The sequence below is a fragment of the Suricata suricatta genome, chromosome 8 (assembly GCF_006229205.1).
Source record: "Suricata suricatta isolate VVHF042 chromosome 8, meerkat_22Aug2017_6uvM2_HiC, whole genome shotgun sequence".
Lineage (NCBI taxonomy): Eukaryota > Metazoa > Chordata > Mammalia > Carnivora > Herpestidae > Suricata > Suricata suricatta.
The window spans coordinates 39,541,740-39,554,974 of NC_043707.1; the positions used below are offsets into that span (position 1 = coordinate 39,541,740).

General features: G+C 57.1%; 1 protein-coding gene and 1 long non-coding RNA gene across 3 annotated transcripts in view; one reads left to right on the forward strand and one right to left on the reverse strand.

Annotated features, from left to right (window-relative positions):
- The window catches only part of RORC (RAR related orphan receptor C), a 20,988-nt gene extending 7,777 nt beyond the window's left edge, over positions 1 to 13,211 (forward strand). For both annotated transcript variants that reach the window (XM_029948806.1, XM_029948807.1), the window contains 9 exons: positions 4,640 to 4,725; positions 4,979 to 5,120; positions 6,296 to 6,805; positions 7,010 to 7,131; positions 8,005 to 8,137; positions 8,229 to 8,336; positions 8,507 to 8,617; positions 9,938 to 10,047; positions 12,723 to 13,211. In XM_029948806.1, coding sequence (XP_029804666.1) covers positions 4,640 to 4,725; positions 4,979 to 5,120; positions 6,296 to 6,805; positions 7,010 to 7,131; positions 8,005 to 8,137; positions 8,229 to 8,336; positions 8,507 to 8,617; positions 9,938 to 10,047; positions 12,723 to 12,884 — 1,484 coding nt within the window. In that variant the 3' untranslated portion in view covers positions 12,885 to 13,211. The remainder of the gene's footprint in view (positions 1 to 4,639; positions 4,726 to 4,978; positions 5,121 to 6,295; positions 6,806 to 7,009; positions 7,132 to 8,004; positions 8,138 to 8,228; positions 8,337 to 8,506; positions 8,618 to 9,937; positions 10,048 to 12,722) is intronic.
- Positions 1,948 to 3,543, reverse strand: LOC115299447. The gene is made up of 3 exons (XR_003912186.1): positions 3,165 to 3,543; positions 2,572 to 2,873; positions 1,948 to 2,477 (listed from the first exon to the last, which is right to left on the reverse strand). It is a non-coding gene; the product is annotated as an uncharacterized LOC115299447 (long non-coding RNA).
- Positions 13,212 to 13,235: the final 24 nt, after the last annotated feature.

Consider the following 13,235-nt stretch of genomic DNA (forward strand, 5'->3'; position numbering starts at 1 on the left):
CACCCTCCCACCCCCCTCTGGGGGCACCCACCACCGTGGTTTCCAGCTTTGCAGAAGCTGTGGGAAGGAGAGCTGAGAGAGGAGGGAGGCTGGTGACAGGCTGGGGTACACAGGGACCCCGGGCTGGAGCTGTGGTCTCTGTGGGGGTGGGGGTGGGGGAGTGAAGCTAAGAAAGAGGTACATTCCTCTCTCCCGTCCACTTATTCATCCCTGCAGAAGCCTACTAAGTTTTATGAAAATCAGTCCACACCCCCAAAGGAGCTCTGTTGGGTCGGGCAAGCTGTTCAGCCTTGGCCTTGGAAGTGAAGGCAGGAGGTGGGCCAGCAGATGAAGAGTGTGAAGAGGGAACTGTGTCTCTGTGGGTCCTCCCTCACCCTGGACACGAGTCCTGGCTTTAGTTCCACGGGGTTCTTCTCTGAATCCTGTTCCCAGCCCACCTCCACACTTCACACTTCGCCCTGTGGCCAGCAACCGTGTCCCCATCCCATTTCCTAGGTTCACTTAGGCAGCTCATCCTTACAGGGTATAGAGCTTAATGGTCAGGGACATGGGTTACAGAGTTATAGAGATTGGATTCAAATGACAGATCTGCCACTTTGGGCCGTGTGACCTTAGTCATGCCACTTACTCCCTCCTGGACTGCCTCCTCATCTGTAAAATGGGGACAAGACAAGCAATGCCTACTTCCTAGGGGTGTCGTAATCATTAATGAAACACATAGGCAAAGCCTGGCACAGAGGAACAGTTGGGCCACGGCTGATGTCTGTCGTTAGTATCCCCCTTTAGCCATTGTCTGTTGGCGAAAGTTGGCGAAAAGGAGAGAGATGGAGAAGGCAGGCCCAGCTGGAGACTGACAAAGCACCAGAGAAGACAGGGCCCCAGGGTGCCTCCGTCTGCGTCACTCTCCACCAGGGCTGGGGGGGTTCTGGGGTTTGAGGGGAAAGATCCCCCTGGGGGAGAGCCCCTCCTTCGCTACTACCACTTCCTCTCTGTGGCCTAGGGCACCTGGACAAGTCAGGGCTGGCTTCTTCAGGTGGCACAGGGCCAGGCTCTGGAGGCACTGAGAGGGCGCTATCAATGAATCTCACAGCTGTGGGAAGGGCGAGATTAGAGGGGTTGGAGGGAGGGGAAGACAGACCACCTCCTCTCCCGCATAGGTGGGGCACATGGCCAGCTCCCCAGGGAGGCTTCTGTCTCTGGAGCAATCCAGCAGACATTCACTTTCTCTTCCCAGTGGCCTATCAGAATGCAATGTCAGAGGCCTCACCGGCTGATGAGAATGGAGCTGGGGAAAAGTGGCCAACCCCACTCTCCGGGAGGAGCAGCCCAGCACAAAAGCATCAAGAGGGACTAAATTCTTGCTACTCATAAGTGCAGCCTGACGACTGGCAACTCGGGCACCAACCAGAGCTTGTCCATATGCAGAATCTGGGCCCTGAGACCCGAGTAGGGACCTGCTCACAACATTTACACAAGATCCCTTGGTGGGGAACCAGAGCCATCTAATTGCTAGCCGATTTCAGGAGCTTTCGTGAGCAAGTGGGCACGTCTCTCTCCTGGGAATGAGAGGATTTCCTTTAAGGGGCCCTGGGAGAGAGCAGCAGTGAGGTGCAAAGATCCTGAAGCAGTGGGGGCCGCAGGGGCTGGCCTAGACAGGCCTGACCTTTGCTTGGTTCAAGTTCCTGGCACCATCAGGCCCTTAGATGGTAAGTTCCTGGCAGGCCAAGCTCCAGGGCAACCGTTTGAGTAATCCTGTGATTACTCAGCTCCCACTCCCCAACCTGGGTTCCCATCACCTGCAGGCAGGGGCTCAGGGGTGGCTGTGAAGGTGAGGGATGCAGGCTGTTTTCACCCCTGCTCACCTCACTGCCACCTCTGCCAGCCCTTCCCGCTCTCCCCACCCCCGGCCTCCACGAGTCACCTTCACGAGCACCGAGCACCGGGACTTTCTCTTTGAGGTTTCAAGCAGATGGCATTGAAAGGGGTACAGGTGGCAGGGGAAGGAGGGAACGAGGGAGAGGGGGCAGGGGCCTGATGGCATACACAGGGCCAGGGCCAGGGTCTGGGGGGCTGAAGCTCAGTGTGGGTTTTCCTGTGTTTCTGCACCTGCGTCTCCATCTCAGCTTCTAAGTCTCTGTCGTCTGCCAGTCCTAAACCTCTTGGTCTCTCCAGCTCAGAAACTGTGATCCTCCCAGCTCGGAACGTCTGACTCTGTGTTCCTGTCTCACTGTGTACCTCTGTGTCAGGACCGTGGTTGGGGAGCCCTGCAGAGTGGCTGGTCTGGAGGCTGGGGTCTAAACTCCAGGGTCCCCCAAGAACAGGTTTTGTGAAGGGGTCCATGGCTGGCCACACCGTCCTATGAGAAAGAAGAGCAAGGTCCTGTTCACAGTGCTGTGAGGTCCAAGGGCCAGGACAAGCAGTGGGGCAGGCCTGGGTCACCTGTGTGGTTGGCGCACACACGCACACGGATGTGGCTCCTGGAGAAGGGAAGAGGCAAGGAGGCCTGTGGTTGACTGCTGGGCTCGAGTCCGAGTTCCCACTGTGGCTTGGCCTAATCTCCCTGCCACTTACTTTTTTGGGTGACCCACGGTGGTTTCTCCCCTCTCTGGGCTGAGGGCCACTACAGAGGGAGACTCACGCTGTTGAAGGGAACGGTGTTGACGTGAGTGTAGACTCCATGGGGCACAGGTGCTCCCGTCAGGCCTCAAATGCCTGCTGGGCTTCTTGGCCTTCAGCTCTGCTCTGACAGCAGACGGTTTTGCCTCTTACACAGTGCCTTCCACAGGTAATATCACCATGCCTGCTAACCAACCTACATCATCCCATGGACAGTGTTCTTTTTATCCCGATGTCACTGACAAGGGAACCAAGGCCTAGAGAATTTAAGTGATTTGACATGCAGGTGTTACCATGTTTTCTGCCCCTTTTCCAGCTACCAATCCCCATCTCCCTGTTCTCTCTTCCCCTCTGCGCATTCCAATCTACTCTTAATTTACTGGAAAGAATCTGAAAGGCTCCCGTGCCTCTGCCCCAGATGATCACAGCCTCCCATGTGGGAGTTGGGCAGGCGAGTGGGGACTGGGGTGGGGAAGAGAGTGGGCTTCTCGAGGCGGGGGTTTCAGAGACTCATGGGCCCAGTCCCGCATGAGGAGGCGGCTGCTTACTCTGAGTCCGCTCAATGCTGGCTTGAGGGGACAGTGGTGTAAAGGTGCCCACCTCACATGGGCATGACCAGGACCCAGGCCTGAGCCAGAGGTAAACTCACTGGAATATAAATTTGTGCTATCGACAAGCTGCTGCTTCCACTGACCCTCGGGGTAGGATGTGGATGGGGGACACATCACCAATGAGTGCAGTCCTAGACCACTCTTCTGGCCTGCCCCACCCCAAAGGACACCAAAGGCACAGAAGAGACCCCTGTCCCTTTGGGAGGGAGGAAGACCCAGACATAGTGGGAATCCCAACTCCCCTTCAAAGAGGAGCTGGGAGGAAGCCAACTGCTGGTCCCTGAAACTCAGGAGAGAGGGACAGGGCAAAGGAGAGAAGAATCTGGAGCCAGGCACAGGTCACAATGAGCTCACAGTGTGTGGCTGGGGGCCCTGTGAACAAACGCTAACAGGCCAACGGGCAGGTGTGCCTGCCTACTCCAGCAGACATGCCCGTACATACCTTCCATGTGTACACACACCCTCAAACGTGCCCCCTGATGTGTGTACCCCAAAAGCCGCTGTCCACAGAACAGCATAATGGTAAGCAGAGAGTTGGATGTGGACCCAGCTCTGGGCCAAACTAGCTGTGTGGGCCAACCACTTTATCTCATCTGGTCTATTCCTTCACCTGTAAAGGAAACGGAAAAGGTCGAATGAGATGGTCTCTAGTCCCAGCCAGAGTTAGCACTCACAATTTCTGTATGTGCACTTGGACCCAGAGGCCCTCGTGCCCACATGAACACTCACACCCTTATGTACTGATACACACAGAGCGGCCCACTCCCTGCTCTGGGGCCAGGGGCCTAGGCACCCTGTTTGATTCTGTCCCTGGGTCCCCAGCATCTGACAGATATGGCTTGTTGAGCCCTCTCCTGTGCTCTACCTCACTTCTCCTTACTTCGGCCCAGCTCTGTGGACACTGGCCTCTTGGCCCCAGGTCTCTGCCCAAGCCATCCCCGAGCCTTCACTGCTGGCTAAGGATGACCGGTATCTCTACCTGGCCCCCAGGTGTCTCCCCCTGGCTCACTACATCTTCCCCCTGCCCCCCTCCCATGCTTCACACTCTTCCCAGGGAAGCAGAGCCTTGAGGGTGGGGGGTGACCTAGAGGAAGCCCCCTGGGCGGGAAGCAGGTGTTGTGAAGCAGAACGGACTCTAAGGTTCCCCAGGTGGGAGGGAGGCAACTGGAGCTCTGCCACTTGAAGGGCTGAGCAGGTGGCCTCCACAGCTGCACTCTGGGTTCCCTTGGGGCTGAGACAGCTACCGGGTGCCCCCTGAAACTCAAAACGGCCTCCCCAGGCCCTCTGCTGAGCAGTCCTAGGCACTCCACTTCTTCCATTTTGCAAAAGGGAACAACTAGGGGGAGCAGGGGAAGCGAGGGGTGGGAGGCCAAAGAGGTGACTGGGCTCACCACCTGTTCTCTTTCTTCCAGCACAAATTGAAGTGATTCCTTGCAAAATCTGTGGGGACAAGTCATCTGGGATCCACTACGGGGTTATCACCTGTGAGGGGTGCAAGGTGAGCACGCAGACGCAGTCTCTCTACAGTAAGAAGGGCCCTGTGGCCTTTGTTCAGGGTCCTTGGGAGGTGATTCAGCTGGGAGGCCCTGGGCCCAGGACAGCCTGGTCTGACACTAGGAATGCGGTGGGCGGCAGGTGAACTATAGTTATGCTGAGACCCGGGGGACAGAAAACTGACTGGTGGTGGGACCTGGGAGCACCGGGGGGCTGAGGCCGGGACAGGCAGTGAAGGCCCCCCCTGCCTTCCCCAGGGCTTCTTCCGCCGGAGCCAGCAGTGTAACGTGGCCTACTCCTGCACCCGCCAGCAGAACTGCCCCATCGACCGTGCCAGCCGGAACCGCTGCCAGCACTGTCGGCTGCAGAAATGCCTGGCACTGGGCATGTCCCGTGATGGTGAGGCCGGGCGGGAGCCCCCTGGCCTTTCCCCATGGTCTCCCAAGAGGAAGCCTGGCCTTCGGTGCTGGGCACAGGGCACCCTGTAGAAATGTCCTCCTGTGGGCACAGTGGGGGTGGGCCCACCGCCCTCGCCAAAGGCCTTTGCTGTCCCCAAACTTGGGCTCTGCTAGCACAGCCCTCCACTCCCCAACCTCCCCAACTCATCGCTTTCTCCTTCCTATGATGCATCCTCAGCCCCCTCACCTGTGGCCCAGACACCATCAGGCTCCCACATCCTCCCTCCTGCCCCATGGCTCCCTCCATCTCCCTTCCTGGTCCCCCATCCCCAGGAGAAGACAGGGGACACTGGCTGAGACTGCAGCCAGAGTGGGCCTGAGAGCAACCCCAGAGGCAGGAGTGGGGCAGGGAGGGCTGCTGTCTCTGGCACCTTCCCTGTCCTCGCCTCTGCCTCGGCACAGCCCCCCTGTCACCACCACAGAGGGAGCCCAGGGAGGGGCTGGGGGGAGGCATGAGGTGATGAGGACCCAGAAAGAGCCCGTCAGCACTTTTCAGCGCCCAAAATAACAAAGTGAAAGGAAACACGCTGGGGTGCAAAGGGGCAGGCGGGGCAAGGGGCTGTGCCCCACACCTGGGAGGGGTGGGGGGGAGTGAAAAGGCAGGAAAGAGAGAGCAGAAGAGGATGTTCAGACACAAGCCGCGGAGCCTGGGTTGGGCTGTGGTGAGTATCTAGGTCACCAGGGAGCCTGCAGGCCTGACCACAGGGAGACCTGTGTTCTCAGCTCTCCTCTTCCTCCGACCCTCCTAGATAGGTGAGGTGACCCCAATACAGCTCGAGGCCCCTGGCTTGACCACCCCCAGCCCCAGCTTCAGGAGGCCAGTGTCCTTAGTCTAGATTCATTGCCTGAATCCTACCATTAGCAGAAGCTGGTTTCCAGCAGGGAGACTCTGCCCGGGCAGGACATGGCCCTGCAGCAAACACCTAAGAGGAGGCAGGGGTCTTAGGCAAAAGTGGGGACCCCTGAGGGAGGTTCTCAGGCCACACTGGAGAAGCCACGCTCGGTACCAGCTATCCAGGAAACAGCAAACAAATGCGCAATGATCAAAATGCCCGCTGATGCTATCCAGTGCCTAGGCCCTCCACCTTGAAAACTCTTGTCCCTGACCTCTTTCAGCTGTCAAGTTCGGCCGCATGTCCAAGAAGCAGAGGGACAGCCTGCATGCCGAGGTGCAGAAACAACTGCAGCGGCAGCAGCAGCAGCAGGGACAAGTGGCCAAGACCTCACCAGCTGGGGGCCAGGGAGCAGACCCCCTCACCTGCCCCACAAGGCTCCCGGATGGGCAGCTGCCCCTGGGCTCCTCGCCTGACCTGCCTGAGGCCTCGGCCTGCCCCCCTGGCCTCCTGAGAGCCCCGGGCTCTGGGCCTTCCTACCCTGGAAGCTTGGCCAAAGCCGGGCCCAACGGGGCCTCGTACCCCCTGGAAAACAGCCCCAAGCATGGCAAGGCCGAGGCCAGGGACGGCTTCTACGGCACAGGCAGCCAGCTGGCCCCTGGCCGGTGCGGGCTTCATCTTGAGGACCCCAGGCACCCTGGGCTTGGGGAGCCAGGACAGGGCCCGGACAGCTACTGCAGCCCCAGTTTGCACAGCACCCCAGAGGCCCCCTATGCCTCCCTGACGGAGACTGGTGAGCAGCTGGGAGGTGGAGAGGGTAGGGATGGTGAGGGAGGGCCTTCCAGGACAGTGGCCTGAGCCGGCACCCCACTGACATCACCCACGAGCCCCAGGGAGCCAAGGGGTCGAGGGGTGCGGCAGAGCAGGGATGGGCTGGGCGAGGAGGACGGCAGCAGCTGGCTGAGACGCAGCCGGCACCTTGCTCCTCTGGTCCCAGAGCACCTGGTGCAGAACGTCTGCAAGTCCTACCGAGAGACGTGTCAGCTGCGGCTGGAGGACCTGCTGCGGCAGCGCCCCAACGTCTTCTCCCGGGAGGAGGTGGTCGGCTACCAGAGGAAGGTGAGGCCGGAGGCCCCAGGGACGAGGGCGCACCCTGCCTCCATGGGGGAAGTGTGGAGATGGCCACCTGCACATGGAGGGGGGCTGGGATGAGGAGCCAAGTGTGTGCCCGCTTTTAAACACGGGATACGGGTGCGTGTGTGGATGAGCTTTTCCTCAGCCTTCATCCTGCCTCCTCCAGCCCCCATGCCCGGGCATACAGCCCTCGTGTACTCTCCTTCCTCGTGTTCTCTCTCCAGGATAACTGTGGCCGATGCCCCTTCTCTGCCAGGCGCGATGCTGAATGCTTCACATAAATTATCCTCTGTCCCTGCAACAGCAACCTACGAGGCTGGCATTTATTTCTGTTTTTAGCAGCCTGGGAAACTGAGCTCAGAGGTTCAGAGATGTATTCCGGGTCATAAAATAGTGGAGCCAAAAGCACATTCAGGTCCACCGTGCTCCAAAGTTTACACTCTTTTCAGCCACACTCTGACAATACCACCTGTTCTAAAACTACTCGTTTGGCACTGACGTTTATTCTCTAGGTTATTAGGACCTTTGGGTGTCTCTTTTCAGGAGAGGGGTCAGTATGCCCTTCTCACCTCTACAAAATGCAAACCCTTTGAGGGCAAAGCTGTGTCTCAGACATTTAATTCCCCATGGACAGCCACCTGGGGGCCAGCGGCTGGTGGGGGTCCCGTGAGCGCCACCACATGACCAGAGCTGACCCGAAGTGTGCAGCTGTGCTGAGAATAGGCTGAAAAGGCCGGAGGGAGAGTGTGGGAGTTTTGAACCTCGCCCCTGAAGTTTATCAGTCTGGGCTCCCAGGGGCTTTGGGAGGGTGACAGGGTCACAGACAGGGCTGCAGCAGGACCTCCTCCTTCCTTGCAGTCAATGTGGGAGATGTGGGAACGCTGCGCCCACCGCCTCACCGAGGCCATTCAATACGTGGTGGAGTTCGCAAAGAGACTCTCGGGCTTTATGGAGCTCTGCCAGAATGACCAGATTGTGCTTCTCAAAGCAGGTGCTCAGGGATGGCAGGCAGCGGGTGGGGGGTGACATTGCCAGCTTCCTGCTTTGCCTGACTCCTGCCCCCACATCCCTCCCCTCCCCAGGAGCAATGGAAGTGGTGCTGGTTAGGATGTGCCGGGCCTACAACGCTGACAACCACACCGTCTTTTTTGAAGGCAAATATGGAGGCACGGAGCTGTTCCGAGCCTTGGGTGAGGGACAGGGGGACACTGAGCGGGGAGGGAGGATGGCAAGCCGATCTAAAGCTTCAAGACCCAGGGCACCCTCTTTACAGGTCAGATCACCCCCTCTGCTCCCAGCATCCAGATGGTGGGAGTCCTTGGGCCCTGAGGCCCGCTCACGTGGACTTTCTTTCCCTTAGGCTGTGGCGAGCTCATCAGCTCCATCTTTGACTTCTCCCGCTCCCTGAGCACCTTGCGCTTTTCTGAGGATGAGATTGCGCTATACACGGCCCTTGTGCTCGTCAACGCCAGTGAGTGTTGCCGGGCCCGCCTACGGGGCGCTCCGGGGGCCTGGGAGCAGGGGCACTGAGGGTCTGGGCCTTCAAGTGTGGTTAAATCTGGGAAACTGCTTTAAAGAGCAGAATGAAGATTTGGAGGAGCCTGAGAGAGGGAGAAAGCCCCCAAGGTGGAGGTGGACATGTGGGAAGTCAGGGAGCAAGGAGGCTGAGAGGAAGTGAGCCACCTTCCAGACAGAATTAGGAGGGCCATGGGCTCATGCCAGAGTGTCCAGTGTGATCACACACCGTCATCATTTGGAAGGTTTAGAAAGTGATTCTGTCCCAGGCTCCACACCCAGAGGCTCTGAGGTCACTGATCTGGGGTGCATCCGGGAGCACCAGGATTTTTAGCAGCCTCCCACGGGTAATGGTCGTGTGCCACCAAACTCGAGAATCTGTGCTCTGCATAAGCTAATCCTGTGTGTGTGTGTGTGCATGTATGTGCCGTCAGGAAGGGACTCTGGTTACCCCACCCTCTCTGCTGCTGAAGCAGCTGGGCTGAGCCCAGGAGTGCCGAGTGTTCTGGGACCTGGGCTAAGGAGCTGAGCTGCTAACCTGAGTCTGCAGATCAAGACAATCTGTTGCCTGACTCTGCCAGTGTACAGAGACCTAAACACATCCCCTGAATCAGAAGTAAAGACTTGAAGGATGGCTTCTGGCTATTTGATGGAGGCAGGGCAAAAGGTGATCTGCTGAGGTTACCACAGATCGGTGCAGAGGCCTGGATGCTGGCTGTCTCCTAGCTGGTCTCATCCTTGGCTGGGGGCAGAGCTCTCTTCCATTTTCCCCCCACAGTGGAATCCCAGCATCGAATGGGCCAGGTGAAATATCGTCAGGAAATTGGGCATTCTGATCCCTCTCATCTCTCCCATTTTCCTTGTAGACAGCTAGCCCCACTCCAGGCCCCAAATTTTTTTTAAGGTTTAGTCATTTTTCAGAAACACAGAGAGAGAGTGTGAGAGCACGTGAGCAAGCAGGGGAGGGACAGAGAGAAAAGGAGACACAGAATCCAAAGCAGGTTCCAGGCTCCAAGCTGTCAGCACAGAGCCCAACACAGGGCCTGAATTCACACACTTCGAGATCATGACCTGAGCCAAAGTGAGATGCTTAACCAACTGAGCCACCCAGGCACCCCACCCCCAGAGCTTTTCATGATCAAACCAAGACACATGGGCACGCACACTTGCACTCAGCCTAGAGTGACCCAGCACAGATGCCCAACATGACACACCCTTTTGGGGGAAGTTAACGTCCATGTTCTCATTCTCGCCACGGTCCCATGGACTCCTTCAGACCGGCCAGGGCTCCAGGAGAAGAGGAGAGTCGAGCAGCTGCAGCACAGCCTGGAGATGGCTTTCCATCACCATCTCTACAAGACCCACCGCCAAGGCATCCTGGCCAAGGTAGGAACCATGCCTGAGGGGTGCCATGGGGAGAGCATGTTACAGAGTTTGCGGCAGCTCAGGAACCCAGGGGACGGGCCGTGGCTTCCATGGGCGTACAGATCAAACGAGAGCACCTGGGGCCGGGAGAGAGCCCCGGGAACGGTTCAGTGTAATAGAGCCATTGCTCACCCAGCACCTGTTTGTGCAAGGCACCATGGGATGGAAGGCTACAGGGACGCAGTCCCCGCTCCCACCTAGGGTTGGTAGTGTGGTCCGAAGAGGCCCACACCAGCACTCTGATATAAAGCAGTATGTGGTATGCGGCACAGTAGCAGCACAATTAACAAGGTGCTGTCACACAGGCTGTCATCCTCAGGGCAACTCAGTCAATAGGACAGGTATTCAAATGTCCCTTTAGCAGTGAGGAGAATGTAAGTGAGCTGCATGCTTGGCGAGTAGTAAATGCAGGATTTAATCCCAGTACTTTTACGCTATGTCCCTGTACCCCTGATAGGTTACTTCGGTGAGAGATATTGGGGAAATGTGATGAGCAAAGAACAGGGATTAAAAATAACTTGGGGTAAAAAGGGTGGGTCATCAATGCTTCCTAGGGAAGGTGGCGTTTAAGGTGGGCCGTGACGTAGGACAGGTTTTAACAGACATCCGTAGTGGTGGGACAGGCATTCCAGGCTATGGGAACAATATGCACAAAAGTAAGGAGGCAAAAGAGTACATATACAGGGAATGGCTCATGGTACATTTTGGCTGAAGCAGAAGATTGGGAGCTGGCACTGACTGATGAAGGCGGGGAAGTAGCAGAAGACGAAGAAGCTGGAAATCAGGTCAGGTAGCAAATCAGAGAGGACCTTCAGTGCCATGTTAAGAAGCGAAGGCTTGATTCCGGGCAGTGTAGAGTCCTGAAGGCTTGAGGCATGATATCATCAGAGCTATTATTTAGGCAATTTAATTTGGAACCCGGGTAAAAGAACCATTTATGTAATCGTCCAAGCGACAGACCCTTGCTGTGCCAGGCACAGTGAGTGCCAGGTGCTGGGATACAGAAGTGACTTACCCAGCAGGCCAGGCCCTAAAGAACTTCAAGTGCAGTCGGACGGGCTGCAGGGAGAGGCTGACTGGAAACTGGGAGGGCAGCTGGGAAGCAGATCCAGCTCCACCTTCAGAACACTCCCCTCCACCATCAGCCCACCTCCCCCGCTCTGAGTTCTCACAGAGGCCCCGGCCCCTGCTCCTCTCTCCTCTGCCCTGCAGCGGTGACCCATCCTGCTGAGACTCAACTCCAGAGTATGTCGTGGCCAACTGGCCGTACACACGATACGACCCTGACTGTCTCTCACCTCCTCTCCTCTCACTGCCCTCCCCGTCACCTCTGCCAGCAGCCCTGGCCTCCTTGCCATTCCTTCAACAGGGCACACATAGCTGTTCCTGCTGCTTGGAAACTTCCTCCCCCACTTTCCCAAAAGGCTTGCCCCGCCCTGTCCCTTCATCCTGGAGAGGTTTTCTGATAAAGCCCTCCACCCCTCACCCTGCATTCTCATTCTTTAAGAAATTCTCAGTATTATACATGGGTTTATTTTCTGGCTCCCTCACTAGAATATGCATTGAATAGAACCAGATATGTCATTCTACTTTATTTTATCCACTGATCTATCACCACAGCCCATCACAGTGCTGGGCTGAGTAGGCTCTTAGCAAACATTTATTGGATGGGTGGATGGATAGATGGATGGATGGATGGAGCTATTGTGATAGTCCAGGCAAACTTAAAGTAAAGCAGTAAAAATGAAAAGAGGAGGAATCTAAGAGAGATCAAGGGATCCATGCTGCCCAGTCCTGTCTGACTGTCCCTTTCCTCCGAGGCTAAGCTGGGGGGTAGGGAGGGGTCAGAAGGTGGTATTTAATTATACAGGAAGCTGCAGAAGATGAATGGCTTTCTCAGCCTTTCTTCAAGAAGGTCTCCCTGCCTCTTTCCTCATGGGTCTCTAGGCCTTTTTTATTCCCCTCTGGCTGAGTGTTCGCAGTGTTGGGTACCTGCTTCAAAACTATAGTTCAAACAGTTATTGAGCGATTGTCATGTGCCAAGCACTATGACAGGAGCAGAAGGTACAGACAGAGAAGGAGACAGGGAGAGAACCCACCTCAGGAGATGAAACCTAGGGTGGGAAGGCAGACAAATGAGACCATTTTCATAAAATCAGGGTTAAGTGCTACTACACAGAGAGAAGAAGCCCAAAGGAAAGGCCCTTAATAGTTAGGGAAATATTCCCAGAGGAGGGGACACTTGAAAGTGAGGAAGAATTAGCCACGCAAAAAGAACTGGAAAGGCATTCCACATGAGAACAGCATCAACGAAGGCCAAGAGGCCAGTGATAGTGTATACCGGAGTCACAGGGTCTAACCATCATAGAAGCTGGAGGTGTGGGTTATTCACCAGGTGAGTAGCAGGAGTGTGACTGGGGTTCTCTCAGAAAAGGCACGCCTGACCTGCAGCGACCTTTGCTTGCCTCACCATCCCGAGCACAGACTCCCCTGTGGTGGGATCTAGTCCAGCCCCTCCTCCAGTGCCAAGAGCAGAGGGGGAAGCAAGGAGGGTTGCCCTTGCCTGGGAAGGCCAGGGGGACACCTTGGCCTGGGGGAAGGCTGGTGTGCTGACACCCCCGTTAACCCACACCCAGCTGCCGCCCAAGGGGAAGCTTCGGAGCCTGTGTTGCCAGCATGTGGAGAAGCTGCGAACCTTCCAGCATCTGCACCCCATCGTGGTCCAGGCCGCGTTCCCTCCGCTCTACAAGGAACTCTTCAGCACTGAAATCGAGTCACCTGAGGGGCTGTCCGAGTGACTGGGAGGAGGGACACCTTCCCTTCTCTAGAGCCCACTGGCCCTCCCTCCAGCCCTCCTCCTACCCTCACCTTTCTCTTTCCTGTGCCCCCAGAGGGTGGACCCTGCCTGTTCTTTGGGGGTGAGCAACCACTGATACTGGTTTTCTGCCCACAGGCTCACCTGGCAGTGGGCTAAGAGCCAGAGAGGGTGGGGATGAGGAGACAGCATCTCCAGCCTCAGCGTGGCTGCATCTCCTTTACCAGGACCCCTCACTCTCAGCTTCTGAGAGGCCCAGGGTGGCACATAAGGACCTCTAGGAGGACCACGGTGTCTGCAGGACGCTGAGGCGGGGGGGGGGGGGGGGCCAGAA